This window comes from Manduca sexta, chromosome 23, assembly GCF_014839805.1.
Source record: "Manduca sexta isolate Smith_Timp_Sample1 chromosome 23, JHU_Msex_v1.0, whole genome shotgun sequence".
Lineage (NCBI taxonomy): Eukaryota > Metazoa > Arthropoda > Insecta > Lepidoptera > Sphingidae > Manduca > Manduca sexta.
The window spans coordinates 8,305,609-8,320,315 of record NC_051137.1 but is presented as its reverse complement, the minus strand read 5'-3'; the positions used below and the strand labels follow the sequence as shown (position 1 = coordinate 8,320,315).

Below are 14,707 nucleotides of genomic sequence, written 5' to 3'. Positions count from 1 at the left end.
GCGTTATAAAGTTTTTCGGGCTAAAGATTTCCGTTATAAAAGTCACGCTATATATTTTCCTGGGAGCCTACGTTCTTCCCAGGGTCTTAAACTGTCTCCATACTAAATTTCATCTTAATATGTTGCGTAGTTTTTGACTTTAACACGTTCAGGCAGATAGATGCAGCAGGGGACTTTGTTTTATAATATATTTTTGTAGAACTTTTTAAGAGGAACAATCCCGTCATACATCATTGTTGCATAACTTTAACCGTTTACGTAGCGCACGCAACGGAAGCTCTCAAAACTAATAAATTTTCCCCGTTTTTACAAAATGTTTCATTACTGCTCTGCTCCCATTGGTCATAGCGTTATGATATATAGCCTATAGCATTCCACGAACAAAGGGCTATCCAACAAAAAAAGAATTTTTCAATTCAAACCGGTAGTTCCTAAGATTAGCCATTACTACTCCGCTCCTATTGGTCATAGCGTGATTATATATAGCCTATAGCACTCCACGAACAAAGGGCTATCCAACCCGAAAAGAATTTTTCACTTTGACCTGGTAGTTCCTGAGATTAGCGCGTTCAAATAAACAAACAAACTCTTCAGCTTTATATAATAGTATAGATTCTCAGTTCTTACTTAGCGTACCGCCATGATTTTCCCAGGCATAGATTTATCCTCGTCGCCATTGTCATTTATCAAAAATGATAGTGGCACGCGCCAAATTAAAATAAATATAAGTTTATATGTGTTCAGAATTTTACAATCTGAATATTAGATGGAATTTGTATATAACGACATATTATGCATCACGTAAAGCCGAAATCTTGTCTGTCAGGTTTCTTCACTTGGGTTTTGCCAGTGAGGTCCCGAAACAAGTTGTGACCAAATAGCATTTTATTTGAAACATATTTGATTCTGGTTCAAGTAGGTAAGTTTTGGTGGCATAGTAACCATGGCAACCTTTTGACAACAAAAGTTTTACAACAGAATGTAAGTCAATGACGGAAATACAATCATTGTATTTTAAGATTTGTGCAGGATTATAAAAAAATACCAATAAGACATGTTTACCTTTATTCTCAATATGTAATAATTAGTTAAATATGAAAGTGCAAGATTCGAGTTTATTATCTAATGGCCGAGTTGCATTTATTAGGACAGTTACAAGGCACCACAAACTTTTTGGGAGATTTTTCATTATTCTGTAGATATTCTTTTCAAGCCGGTATGTATAAGCGTTGGAGTATATTAAATGACAATTTATTCTGAAGTTATACAATAGTATATTTAATTCATTTGAGATATAAAAGAAAATTTGTTGATTTTGCATCAAGGTCCAAATTGGACACTCGTGTCTGGATGCCCTGAAGGTCAGACAGTCTCAGGAAAATCTGATCATTCTCAGAAGGTTGTGTGGGCCCATCCTATTGACATCCATTACGTAACAAAAGGAATACAAGGTAAGATAAAATATTTTTTATTATATTCATTATTTATTAATTGTTGTTAATATCATAGTCGTAGTGATCGCTAAGTCTGAAACTCACCATCGACTCGATCCGGCACTGCGTCTTTCGGTTCTTATGAACCTTTTATTTGATATCTGTATACCATAAAGCATTTATAATTTATTCAGGTTGGCCAAAAATAATTTTGCAAGTAAGCTGTTTAGACAATATTGGTCGTTCATGGGTGGTGGGATATGGCTGCACCTCGCTGCCGTCTGCGCCGGGTCACCATACTATAACAATACCATGTTGGGCACCCGCAGCAAGCACATTCACCGATAGAATTCGGCACTACTTTCTTGGAGGATCGTCACAACTTCTTGAAACTGATATTATTAATTTAGGCAGTGATAGGTAAGAAGAAAATATTTAATTATACCTATAAATATGTATTTGTGAGATAGGTAAAATGTTGAACTTTTTTCACATTAAAAAAATCTTTAGAATCATCTGTGTTTCAGTCAATGATAAACACTGATAGACATTTGGAAATAGTTATCTATGAATATGGGTTTTGATATTATATTTATTTGCAGGTATAAACTCAAAACCAAATCAAAAGGACTCGTAACGCTACATATTGATGTTATTCTTAGAAATTTCTCTTCATTTGGCGTAGAGTATAAATAACAACATGAGAGTTCTAGTATATTTTGGTTTTACCCTTTTGTCCATACTCATACAATTCTGCGTCATGGATTTTATTCAAGATCAATTACAAGAGACAGAATCACTAGATCATAATGTAGCTAACTCAGAGGAAAATGATGATATTAAACATATTCATAGTGATAAACTTAGGAAATCAACGAAAGCGAACTTTGAGTTAAAGAAACCTATCTACAGAAACACTTCAAGGTTTATTCTTCCACCGAGTACAACAATGACAAGCACGGTATTAGATATATTTTACGATGAAAATATTACTACAACAGATTTTAGTTTCACTACGGATCTTTTTACTAATACTGAGGTGGATAATGTAACTGAAATAAACTTTCCTGTAAACATACAACCCCCTGCTCTTAAGCCAAATATAAAACCCAGGACTGTTAAAGATTGCAACTGTAATTTGTTGGTGAGTATAATATATTTTATAGTCGTCGCCATTTAGCGCTCCGAATTCAATTTCTTCATTTATAGCATTGAAGATATTACGAGCTCATCATGCCCTCTTGGAACTTGATGCATTTTTCTGTTTTGCACAGACTAGCTTTCATCAATCATTCTGTGTTTGTGGTAGGTATTGGGTCCGTGTTTAGTTTTTATTACAATGTCTGTCGCAGTATCGTCAAATAAGCGGATCTCCTTAACCTTTATAATAAAAATTACAAAGATTATTATAAATTTTAGTATTTTACAATGTAAATATGTTGTTTGTTTTAGTATGAAGTGTGTGACATAAATTGTTGTTGTGATAATGATTGTTCTTATGAAGAACAGATTTTATTCCATTGTAACAATTCCATGAACAAATCCACAAGTCAAGATGATGTATGCCAGGCCTATTTATTTTACAACGACGACCGGTACAGGAATAACGTATTTGACAGCATGTTTTGCATTGTAAAAATTAACATACCTGAAAAACGAAAGATCAGCCATAAGAAAGTAAGTAAATTTCCGCAATTTATTTCTGTGGTTAATATTTTTTATTAATTTTATATTTTTTTGTGTGTCAGGTTTCAATGCCGCACCAATATTACAAATGGCGAAATTACAGCAATTTGAGTAATAAACCAATATTTGCTAAAGAGATGTATGAACCGGGTGATCCGTTATGGCTTATTGGCAAAGGATCAATTGTTTCTATCGGTTAGTATATGATCTATTACACCTATTATTATTTAATATTTGCCTATCACACTTTTAATTCACAGATTACCATACGTTAATGAATTCAATCACATCATTCACACTTATAGTTTAGTGTCCACATTCCACAATACTTTATCTTAAAACTGACGTGAGATTGTCTCGGTGGCGTAGTTGCGTAATACGCGAGCTGTATTACCACAGCTTTGCGGTCACAGATTCGAATCCCAGATCGGGCAAAGTATTTAATGGGAATCGTCACGCAATAGAAACAAATAAATAGTCTCAATCGGTAAAAACTTGGTAGATTCATAATTCCTTCTCCTTCCTCATGGTGTGAACTATAATGCTCCATTTGTTTGCTTACTCTCTTACAAACAACTAACAAGCTATAGAAACGGTGTTCAATTTCAGATTTACCATGTCCACTAATAAACAACTACTGTAGTAAGAGAAAACCAGCCGTCTTTTTAAAGGATGAAGAACTTGAATGCGTAGTAAAATTAGAAGATCTTGAGATGTTCAATATTTTAAATGTAGTAGAACAAACAAAGATCATAAGTGCTACAAATAGTTCCATGAATAGTTCTACTTTAGTAAGTAGTGTTGTTTTTGTTGGTATTAGCTTATTTATATTAATTATTATGTGGTCGGTACACTCTCTCTGGCGTCATGTAAGTACTGTGAGATTCTGCCTGCCTACTTAATTGTCTCCATGTTGTCCGATATTGTGCATCCTCGTCAGTGGAACCATTCACCTACATATCATTATTAATGAAACATAATGTTCAATATTGTTTCAGAACTGTTCTACGCTCCATTGCGCAAATTGGACAGCGTTTATTTGCGATGATTTTGCTTGCGAGAGTTACAACAAGAGCTTGCACCAGTCGTCATGCACAGGGAACTTATGCACAAATATTGCTTTGACGGTGGACTATACATTTTATACCCGCCAAAATAAAATTGTAAATGCTACTGTAAAATTGTATGTTCAAAAGGTGTCAACTGTTTTACCCTATGTGTCGCAGAAAATAAGGGTTAAGTTTTTGTTAACAAATACATCAGTTGACGAAATAGTGAAATATAGCGGCAATCCAGGGTATCACAAAGGTCTTAAAGTTATAATTTCTCGAGTAAAAAGCAATTACACTGAAAACTTTTATAACAGTAGAAATTACACCCATAAATATTACTCCCTTCCTGGAATTAGAAATGGACAATGCCTTCATCAACGTACTATTGATAATTTTGTAATATTTGGTGTGAACAAAAGACTAAAATGTAGGTATGTCCATAAGAATTATAAGGTTAAAAATCATAATGAGGTATGTAGAGAAATAAAGGATGAAATACAAATGTTACTCTTTTCGAATCAAACAATAGCAATATCTGCTTACGGAAATCCTAAAAATAATGATGATGAATGGATAGATTTAAACTTTAATAATTCTTATCAAGAATCTGTGTATGGTAAGGTTGACAATAAAGCCCATGAAATACTTTGTTATAATTTAATAACTAAGATATCTCTGTCGTTCAGATTTACGAGGTTGAATGGACAAGGAAATAAAATTGTATCAGTAGAACACCAAGTAGTTATAAGTAATAAGAGTTTTACTATAGAAAATAATATGTCAATAGTCATAAATATGGATATAAGTTTTATAGATGTAAGTAAACCTCCAGTCTTCGAATATGCTAGTAATCCTCACTTAGATATTAATATACCTAAAGATTTTTTCTTTCCTTCTAATAAATCTTATTTCCAATGTAGTAATATAATGTATTATGTAATTTTAGTTTACTGTCATATTATCTTTAAATAAAATACTGTTTGATAATAACTAATAATTTTATTTTGAAATAATTTAAATACTTTGTTACTTCTATCACTTCTAACTTGGCATCCCCTTCAAGGACTTAACAATCTTGAGTGTGTGTTATAGCCTGCAAATAAAACCCATTTTAAGTTCAGAAGAGACTCGCGAGACCCGCGAGTCCGCCAGTGCAGGAAATGGAATTTGAAAGGCGCTCATATAATAAAACGTTTATTAATTATAAAAGAAATGTTTAATTTAGATGCTACATTACGTCAAGAAATAACTATGATTGTACACGAACAACGAATCCGGCTACAGCTATATTGATATTTACAATATTTTTACAAACAGATCGACTCCAATATTTTCGGGATTCATTTAATTCCATAATGAGAATGCAATCTAGTGTATACAAACAGCAGCTGCAAGAGGTGTGAGAAGTGGGTTGTGGGTAGTGGTAGTGAGTGGCGAGTAGTAAGTGTGACGCACCTATGCGACGTAAGTGTAGACCTTGCGGTCGTCGGGCGTGCGCGCGAGGTACTCGCGCTCGATGAGGCCCTCGATGCGCTTCTTGATCACCACCGGCGACGGCAGGAACCGCGCCCGCAGCTGCTCCGTCACCTCCGCCACCAGCAGCGTGTGCTGCGACCGACACACGCGTTACTGTCGGCTGGCCAGCCAGGCCACGCCCTACTCAGAAACTAACACGTGGTAACAACAAACACTTACAATCTGTTGGCGTGCACCTCGCAAGCTGTGTGCATACCGATATGTATGTGGGTCGCTTGCAATCCGCACTTATAAAAATTGCGTGACGCACCAATGTTATCGTGACATATCATAAAATGTAACGTTATAACAAGGTATATCTATATACGGGAGAAACTAAATAAAGTACGCATAAAATGCGCGATGTGGGTGGCTGCAGCCTAATATAACAATATCAAATAACACACTAAACCATTTTAGAATAAAAAAAGTACATACAGCCATTTTCTTTCGAGCTTTCATAATGCGCACGATGGCGGCTTCTATCTCGTGCTTTCGATCTTCGTCCACTTTGTTGCGAGTTTCACGTCGTTCAGGCTCCGACTCGCCTTTAGCTGCTACAGTCTGAATCTTAACCCTGTAAAGTTGAAATTACACATTTTTGTCAATAAGGTTTTACTAACGTTTATCTAAAGTCGGTTAGTGAAAATATGGAGGGATTTTATGTATTTGCATATTTACCTATGTAGTTTTGATGTGAAAGCATCATTAACATAGAACACGTGTGAAGGTTCAATTTCCTTAGTCTTAGGTTGTTTTATCAGTACTCGCTGAGTGGGTTTACCCATGGCCAACGACTGCAGTGCGCGAACCAGATCTTTTTCAGGTATATCAGTCTCGTTCAGTATTTCCTAGAAATAATATTAATTAATTAATTAACTAAATAAAAAATATGCAATTCATGTTTTGCCGTCGGCATGGAGTATGGCAAAGAGATATAAGATGTGTAGTAAGTAGTAACCTCGTAGGTGAGTCGTTCGCGCTTGTTGAAGAGCAGCAGCACGCACATCTGGAAGGTGGAGACCTGTATGATGTGCCGGCGCGGCGCGGCGGCGGCGGCGGGCGCGGCGGGGGAGTGCGGCGGCGAGCCGGGGCCCGCCGAGCCGTTCGCCGAGCCGTTCGCCGAGCCGCTCGCCGCGCCGCCCGCCGCCGGCCCCGGCGCGCCGCCGCGGAACGTGGCGTGCAGGTCGGCGCTGCCCAGCTGCGGCTGCAGCGACAACTGCCGCCCCGAGTGCTTCGCCAGGTAGAAACTACACATACAACGGAACTTCACTCTCTATAAACATTTCTTTTAAAAAAGCTTGATCCGTCGTGGGCCGCGCGGCAGATGTGAAATATTGTTTTTTTTTTGTATAGAAAATATTCATGAAAAGATATTTAAAAAAGAAATATGCATAATTAAAGAAAAAGGCTGACTATTCATTTTTATGTTTGTAACAATATTTTCACTTAAATTTCATTTTTATAGTTATTACTTTGAAATATAACCGGCAACATGTTCGAAAGTGAACTATATACGGTATAAATAAATGAGCCCTGCGCGGTGAGAAAATTACGCGCATGTAGTAACGCGTCGCCACGCTAACAACCGGTGTGAGCCGCTATATAACATGTATCACATCAACATATACGATTCATAATATTAAAGTATCTGTCTTTCAAGAATTAACTATAATTTGGCATCACCAATGAAACTGTAAAATGTTAATAATACCTTCATTATATTTATAATGAAATACAAATTATGACTATAGTTTTCCAAAATCTTTTCATCTAACTAGACTACAATGAACATAGTATCTTAAAGTCACATTCATAATTTAATGATCATTATTGTTAATGTAGTATATAATAAAAATTAACGAGTGAGGACATGCAAAAAGATCCGCACACACGCAATTACCTTCTAAAAACGTCAAACGCATTTCTCGGGGCGGTAGGTATATTGCATTTGGGTGTTGCACTTTGTGTCGGCCAGAATCCGGTTGTCAGGACACGTACAGATAAATCCACGCCGTGAAGATTGGTCTGACGAACATTATGAATCAGTTAGGCTTTAGGGTGCAAACAATACTTTCTACAGAAATTGGTTTCACATCAAAACATTTTATTAATTTAATTATAATTTCAAATCATCAGATAAAATTTATCCATCAAATTAATTACAACCTGATTGGATGCAAAAGTGAGACAGAGATTTTACAATTATGTTGTACTTTATCCTACCAATAAATTTAATTTGACGAATTTAAAATCACCTCTTATTCAATATTTCAAATGTATATTCGTATATGAAAATAAATATGAATAATCTGGATTTAAGGTACTTAAAACATATTTGTAATAAACGGAATATTTACCCCAGCTGACAGTACATGTTCCTTGAACTCTTCCATGATTGTGTTCGAGACTGTCATGTCTTTGAACATGCCTTCCAACTTCGATGTGAACTGACAACCACACTCAGTCTGCAAAATAAATATTAAGTTTAGGACTTATAGACCGTATTTGAACGCATTTGTAATAAGAATAATCTGTTAACATTTTCTGACGTTTCCCAATTCTTAAACTACAAAAACCTTCAATACATACTGGACTTATTCAGATCTCTAAAGACTACTGGGAGGCCCTTGGACTTTTACTATTTTAATACTTTTCCTGGACTTTTTTTTTGGGGTTAAACATGTATCAATAAAATCGATGACCAAAAATAGAATAATATGAGCTACAATTACGTGCTATGTATACCGCAGTAAGTGTCTAATTACTTAGGGCCATATGAATAATTGCTGTATATGTGTATTACATAATGCTTTGTCTCGCTCACTCTGATGGTAAATGTCAACATGAACAGACAAAACACTGAATAACTAATACAGATGTATACAATGTTTATTAGTAACGCGCGGTTAACCAAACAACCCTGCTTAAAGTCTCAACCATTTTCTGCAAAATTCTTTACACTTTATTCAATAGGCATTTAGGGTTTTTGCAATATTAGACAAACCATTTAAAATAAATTGAATTAAAATAACAAGACTTTAAGCAAGATTTTTCAACAGATCTGCTACTGAGATGGTTATTAGTGAACTGACTCACAAGAACATATCCACAGTAACATTATAGTAAAGAATTTTGCAGAATGGAATATATGGTAATGGGATATCGGAGGATCACTGGTTATTGACGGAGTTTTCTATGTGGGAGACATCACCGATTATACAGTGGAAGTCGCGTGGTTCCACGTCTTTCAGTAAACCTTCCTTCTGGGAAAAATTCAAAATTATTATAAATGATATGTCCCCATTGAAAATTATTTTGTCTATACCACGTTAATTGACCAAGTAAAATATATTGAACCTTAAGTTTGGAGATCATATTCTTTTCACTGTCATCGGAGACCGATTTGTTGAGCAGGAGTCGCTTGGCGAGGTGCTGTTTGTAATAGCGTTCGAACACGTCCTTCTCTTGCAGGAAACGGAACAGCACCATAGTCTTGTCTAATACCGCTTCGATTTCCTGCTCACTCATCTGCAATGTCATCACTAGTGGTAATTTTTGTAATTAGTTATTTGTGAATTCTTTTTGTTTACAGAATAACTGGTATAGTGTCATCATGACACAGGGAGTCACTCACTGTCCTGTTAGTTGAGAGAAATAAAACAATTAAATGAAGGTAGTACCAAGAACAATAGAAATGTTCATGTCAACATTATGAATGTAAAATACAATGGATCGAAAAGTTAATGTATACTTACGCCTTTTTCGCCTTTCTTCAGTTTTCCATCAATAAATAAAGACAAGAATTCTGGAGACTTATTATTTAAGTTAAGAAAGTATTCAAAATCTGATGCAATCATGTGCTTGAAAATCTTGTCGTTGTTGAAAGAATTTTGCAGGAAATGATCAAATCTGTCTTTAAGATCAAGTAGATTCTGCAAAGAAAAAAAAAAACAATTAGTTTATTTCAAAAGCGTGCAGGGGACATTTTTTTCACAATATCATGGAATAGATTAACATTCATTCTGGATGCAAACATCACGTCTACAGTATAGTACCACAATATTTTCGTCCTTTTAATTATGTGTTCCAATATATGTTATTGATGAGTGTGAGTGGTGTGTTGTGCGGTACATGCCTGCACGTAAGCGATGGCGTTGGTGCTGTGCGAGTCGTCGGTGACGAGCGCGCGGCCCTGCTCGCGCAGGTGCGCGGACACCGCGTCCGCCACCGTGCGCAGCCCCTCCGCCACGCGCGACAGCAGCTTGTACACGCACGCCAGCTCCGTCGTGCGCGTGTGCGTCAGCATGTGCACCACGCCAGAGTTCTCCATCTGAAGACATACACATACACTCAAAATCACATCCGACTACACTATATGAAAAAAATACATTTATCGATCTCGTAAAAATTAAAGGACATAATTACGTCATGGTCATAAAATAATAATTGACAGAAGATTTGTCTGATGCTGAATAATGTTGAGATATGCATTCAACGCAACAGTAAAGAGAATTTAGAAAAGTCCGAACATGATAACGCATTGGGTTTGACTGTAAAAAAAGTTTAATGTTTGTGGTGTTGACCTCGACGATGGTCTTCATGTGCCGCTCGATGAGCTCGTGCTCGAGCACGGCGACGACGCGCGGCTCGGTAGACTCGTCCAGGTAGTGGCGCGCACGCTCCGCCTCTTCAGCGATGCGCGCCTCCACACGGTTGATGTACACCGCCGCACTGTTCTCCGCCAGGAACTTTTGAGATTCCATCTGCGACACACAACAATAACATTACACTTCATACAAACATAAACAGCTTACAGATCAATAAACAAAAAACTTACTCTATAAAACTCTGAAGACTGATGCAGGAAGGGTTTTCAAAATCTTCTTCATACACTGCTCGCGAATTAATACCGAGTACCATGAGCATTTGACAAGCGTTGCGGATGGCGAGCCGATCCACTACTTCGCCGCGACGCTCGCGAGCCACCAGCTCCAGTAGAGTCTGACGTAGATGGTCTCGAATACATCCATAACGGACAACCTGTACCAATCAAGGGAAATCTTTATGTAATTCTTTTACTAATCCTTACATATTATTATAAAACAGTTTTCTGTTGAATCGCTCGGTCTGTATGAACACAATAAACACAAAAACTACTGAATTAATTTTGATGAAGTTTAATATGGGTTCTTAATTTATTGTTATAATTTTAATTTTCCTATCATACACAATGTTATAACTACCTGATCTCTGAATATGATGAGTCCCAAGTTGTATACATTGTCTACTTCATTTTGTTGAACATAAACTCTGTCCATATACATCAGTATGTCACGAATCATCACCATACTAGTTTGGTGATCAGTAAAAGCATTATTGAGGGTTTGCAGGAATCCATTGTGTAAAGAATGAAGAACATCTTCCCGGACCTGCAATATTTTAAAGTGTTTCTTAATATTTATAAAAAAAAAACATCACTCCGGTGCTTTGTTTATATTCTACACACCTTAGTTTCCAGATGTTGAGTTACAACTTCCTTTAATCCTGTGTAAAGTCTTTCTCCATGTTTATGCAACACCATAGTGTATGCATTACGATACAGTTCCTCAAAAGAGAGCCCGGAATTGTTTTTCTTTTGTATTTCTTGTATAGCATTCTTAAGTAAACTCCATATGCTCTCCACATACTTCTCATCCATAGTCATCTATAAAGTTATAACAATAATTAGAGAGTATGCATAAAGGAAATTAAAAATATATTAGATGTTCTACAGTTATAAGGCTATCAATAAAAACCATTATGAATTTGAAAAATGGTAAATGCTGTTTAAAATTATAGTAAATTATATTTTGTAGCTTAACAATTCAAGCTCATTAATTTATATAATAAAATTGCAGTGAAAAGAATTTTGTTAATTATTATGTATAATATAACAATATAGATATACTCATTTATGTTCTGTTCATTTAATCTATAATAATCTTATGTCACTAGTCATTGTGACAATTTTAATCTCTTCCCTAAGAACTGTTTTAAATCTGCATCAATGCATTAGATCATTGTGAAGTCATGTTGATGATGAACAATTATTGTATTGTAGTCATACCCAAGTATCAGGATACATTTGATAATATGGTTCTGAGTAATTCCATACTTGAAATTTTCGAGTCATCTTGATTGCTTTAATTGATTTCAAAGTTACATAAACATGATATAAACTAAAAGAACAAATCCAAAACATATAATAACTAGAAAATGTATAATTGTTATTTTTGTCTTTTGATTGATTTCCACTCTTGTCAAAAATAGAAATATGACAAATATCAAAATTGGTGAAGTATCAACTATTACATTCTAAATTTGAATATTTTGTAGTAAATTCTGAAATAAAAATTCTTTGCCATATTTAAAATTAAGCATATTGTCCAAAAAAGTTTATAGAGTTGCTGTATGCTGGTAGCACAATAATTCACAAAACAAATAAAAGTTATATGTCTATACAGATTTTCATTCAAATTTAAAGCTATTTCACCAAAATTACAGTTTTACATTTGATGCTAACATAAGTGTATGATTTGATTTATCCCTTAAATAAAATAGTGAATCATTCAAACCACTACACCACACATAATACACAAGGAGTGTTGATATTATGTTTAAAAAATTAAATACGTTTTACAATTTGGATTGTAGTTAACCAAAATAATAAAAAAATATTTTTATATTATAATAATGTTGTTTAAACATGAATAAAATTAACAGTTTGACTGTAAAACCCAATAATCAAAATTGTTTAAAGTCACCTATAATTAAAACCATGAGTTTCAGTAAACAACATTCTTCATCTTTGTTAGCAATGAGTAAGCATAAATGATTCCAAAAACAATTATAATAAATTCACTGGTAGGTACGGTTTGTTAAATTAGGTACTTATATATCACAGGGATAACTAAATATAAAAATCAGTTCATATAGTAATAAATTTGCATTCCTTTCCCAAGAACACTAAACAGATAATTTTTGTTAAAAATAGATAAGAACATTTTTAACACTTTTAAAATTGAAGATTTGATAATTTTAACTATATAATAAAGAAAGAGAATATCATTCAATATCAAATTCACACAGTTATAAGAAATAGTAGTTAAACATGTAAATATAACTCATGAACAAGTAAAAGCATGAAAATAATAAGAATCTATATTTTAAAATGTGAAGATTTTTTTCTGCTTCTTTTTAAGCATGTGGTGCACACAGAGTAGTTTGTGATTTGTCAAACTTAAGTTAATAGAGAAGTGCAGAAAAATATAATTTATTAATGTGTTACATTTATATTAAATTTTTCAGTCAAATTTCAACTAGACTAGTTCTAATTTTATACCATTTTATCAACATTTAGATGTCCTAATGCTTAGCCATGGTAAATGCATATAGAATTCATTCTACTGTGGTAAAAATCTTGCTACTATGTTTAATAATATCAGACCTTCATACTGACCACAGAATGGTTTGAGGATATCTGTAAACTATCATAGATGCTATTATATAGAATAACAGAGTACAGGAAGTAAAGTATAAAACCAGAAAAGTAAGGTGGACACAGAAAGACTATTTTAATTTAAGAACAAAGGTGTTTCTTATGGTTGATTTTTAAGTATCAAGTACCCTACCAGTCTTTTCTAAAACTTTTAAACATGTTTTGTTTGTTCTATTTAACAGGTTCAAACAAAGGAAATATTTCAAAAGGAGGTACATAGCATTTATATTGGTTATTTCCTTCACTCAATACAACAAAACGGGAAAGAAAATCAAGTGTATGTAATTATGGATTTGCATTTTGGATAAGATAGCACTAATAAACATAGTAAGTAATGCATATTTGAATAAGGTTTATCATTGTATCGGATGACAGTAAAATATTTAGTTAATAAGTATGGGATGCCAGCATTTCATTATGACATAGGAATTTATGATTATAAATAGTTCAGCAAGTGCATCAATTTGCAAACCAAGGTCCTATTACAATAGACATAAGAATGAATTATACTAAAAAAGATAGCTCCAAATCCATAACCGTAGGCATTCACCTGTGAAAACTATTAGAGCTATTTAATTTCACCTGTTTTATTTTGCACAATATTTGCATCATATCATCATCACCATCATTAACATATATTTTATTGAGACAATGATATTCAAATTAGTTTAGTTCTACCATAATCTTTAACAACATTGTTGTATGTTAAACTAAATAATATTGTTTCTTATAAATATAAAACACTGTCATGGTTATGATATGTAATTTTCACAGCAATTTCAATATATTTTCTACAATAGTACGAGATTAAAAGTAATGAACAATAAATGACATGTGTTATAATAGTTATAAAAAATGACTAGACGCCGTTTTCGGCTTGTTGTTACTTACTGGAAAAGCCCTGATTCTCATCTTGCCAGGCTTGTCTTTAGGCAGAGTACTCTTCATCATTGCGATTAAAATACGTTGTACTAACAAAACACTAGATTATTACAAATTATTTTATCACTGCTCATTTGTTTTCGCGATAAAACATCGTTACACTCATTTACACCTGAAATCAAAATTTAGTAAACACTGCATCAGGAAACTCCGTTTTGACATTATACTGCATGCATTTTTTGATTTTTAATGAATAACGTATGAGTCATATTCTAGTATTACTAATAACACAATTTTTATTAATATGATCTTTAGAGCTACTTACAATTAATAAATTTATAAAGCGATAAAAAATTGTGAATCCTAATGACATTGACAACTAAAGTATATTTGTCTCCCTTCCTCTCGTCCCTTTTGCCGTAGTGCTACCTCAACTAGGTATTGTGTGACGTTCTTTTATCGGTTTCTTTCATAGGCAGTGGCAAAACATTTTGATGAGATTACTTACGTGTACTGAGATAATTCACTGATAGATTGGTCACAAATAGATCACTGATGCAGAATGTAGTGTACAAATATTTATTCGTTTTGCATGCCTA

General features: G+C 34.2%; 2 protein-coding genes across 2 annotated transcripts; one reads left to right on the top strand and one right to left on the bottom strand.

Moving 5' to 3' along the window:
• Positions 1–928: 928 nt before the first annotated feature.
• LOC115447119 (B9 domain-containing protein 2) lies at positions 929–2,420 on the top strand. Its single transcript, XM_030174053.2, has 4 exons — positions 929–1,216; positions 1,326–1,451; positions 1,628–1,853; positions 2,036–2,420. The coding sequence occupies exons 1-4, from the start codon at positions 1,126–1,128 to the stop codon at positions 2,127–2,129; spliced, it is 537 nt and encodes a 178-aa protein (XP_030029913.1). The 5' UTR covers positions 929–1,125; the 3' UTR covers positions 2,130–2,420.
• A 2,730-nt stretch (positions 2,421–5,150) lies between these two features.
• On the bottom strand, positions 5,151–14,707 carry LOC115447118 (cullin-3). Its single transcript, XM_037441901.1, is given in 17 exon segments — positions 5,151–5,264; positions 5,627–5,779; positions 6,125–6,263; positions 6,368–6,537; positions 6,648–6,936; positions 7,590–7,714; positions 8,047–8,154; positions 9,047–9,217; positions 9,445–9,621; positions 9,825–10,019; positions 10,273–10,452; positions 10,527–10,564; positions 10,567–10,729; positions 10,933–11,118; positions 11,196–11,393; positions 14,118–14,280; positions 14,617–14,707. Coding segments are annotated over 15 exon segments (2,352 nt in total). The 5' UTR covers positions 14,178–14,280; positions 14,617–14,707; the 3' UTR covers positions 5,151–5,264.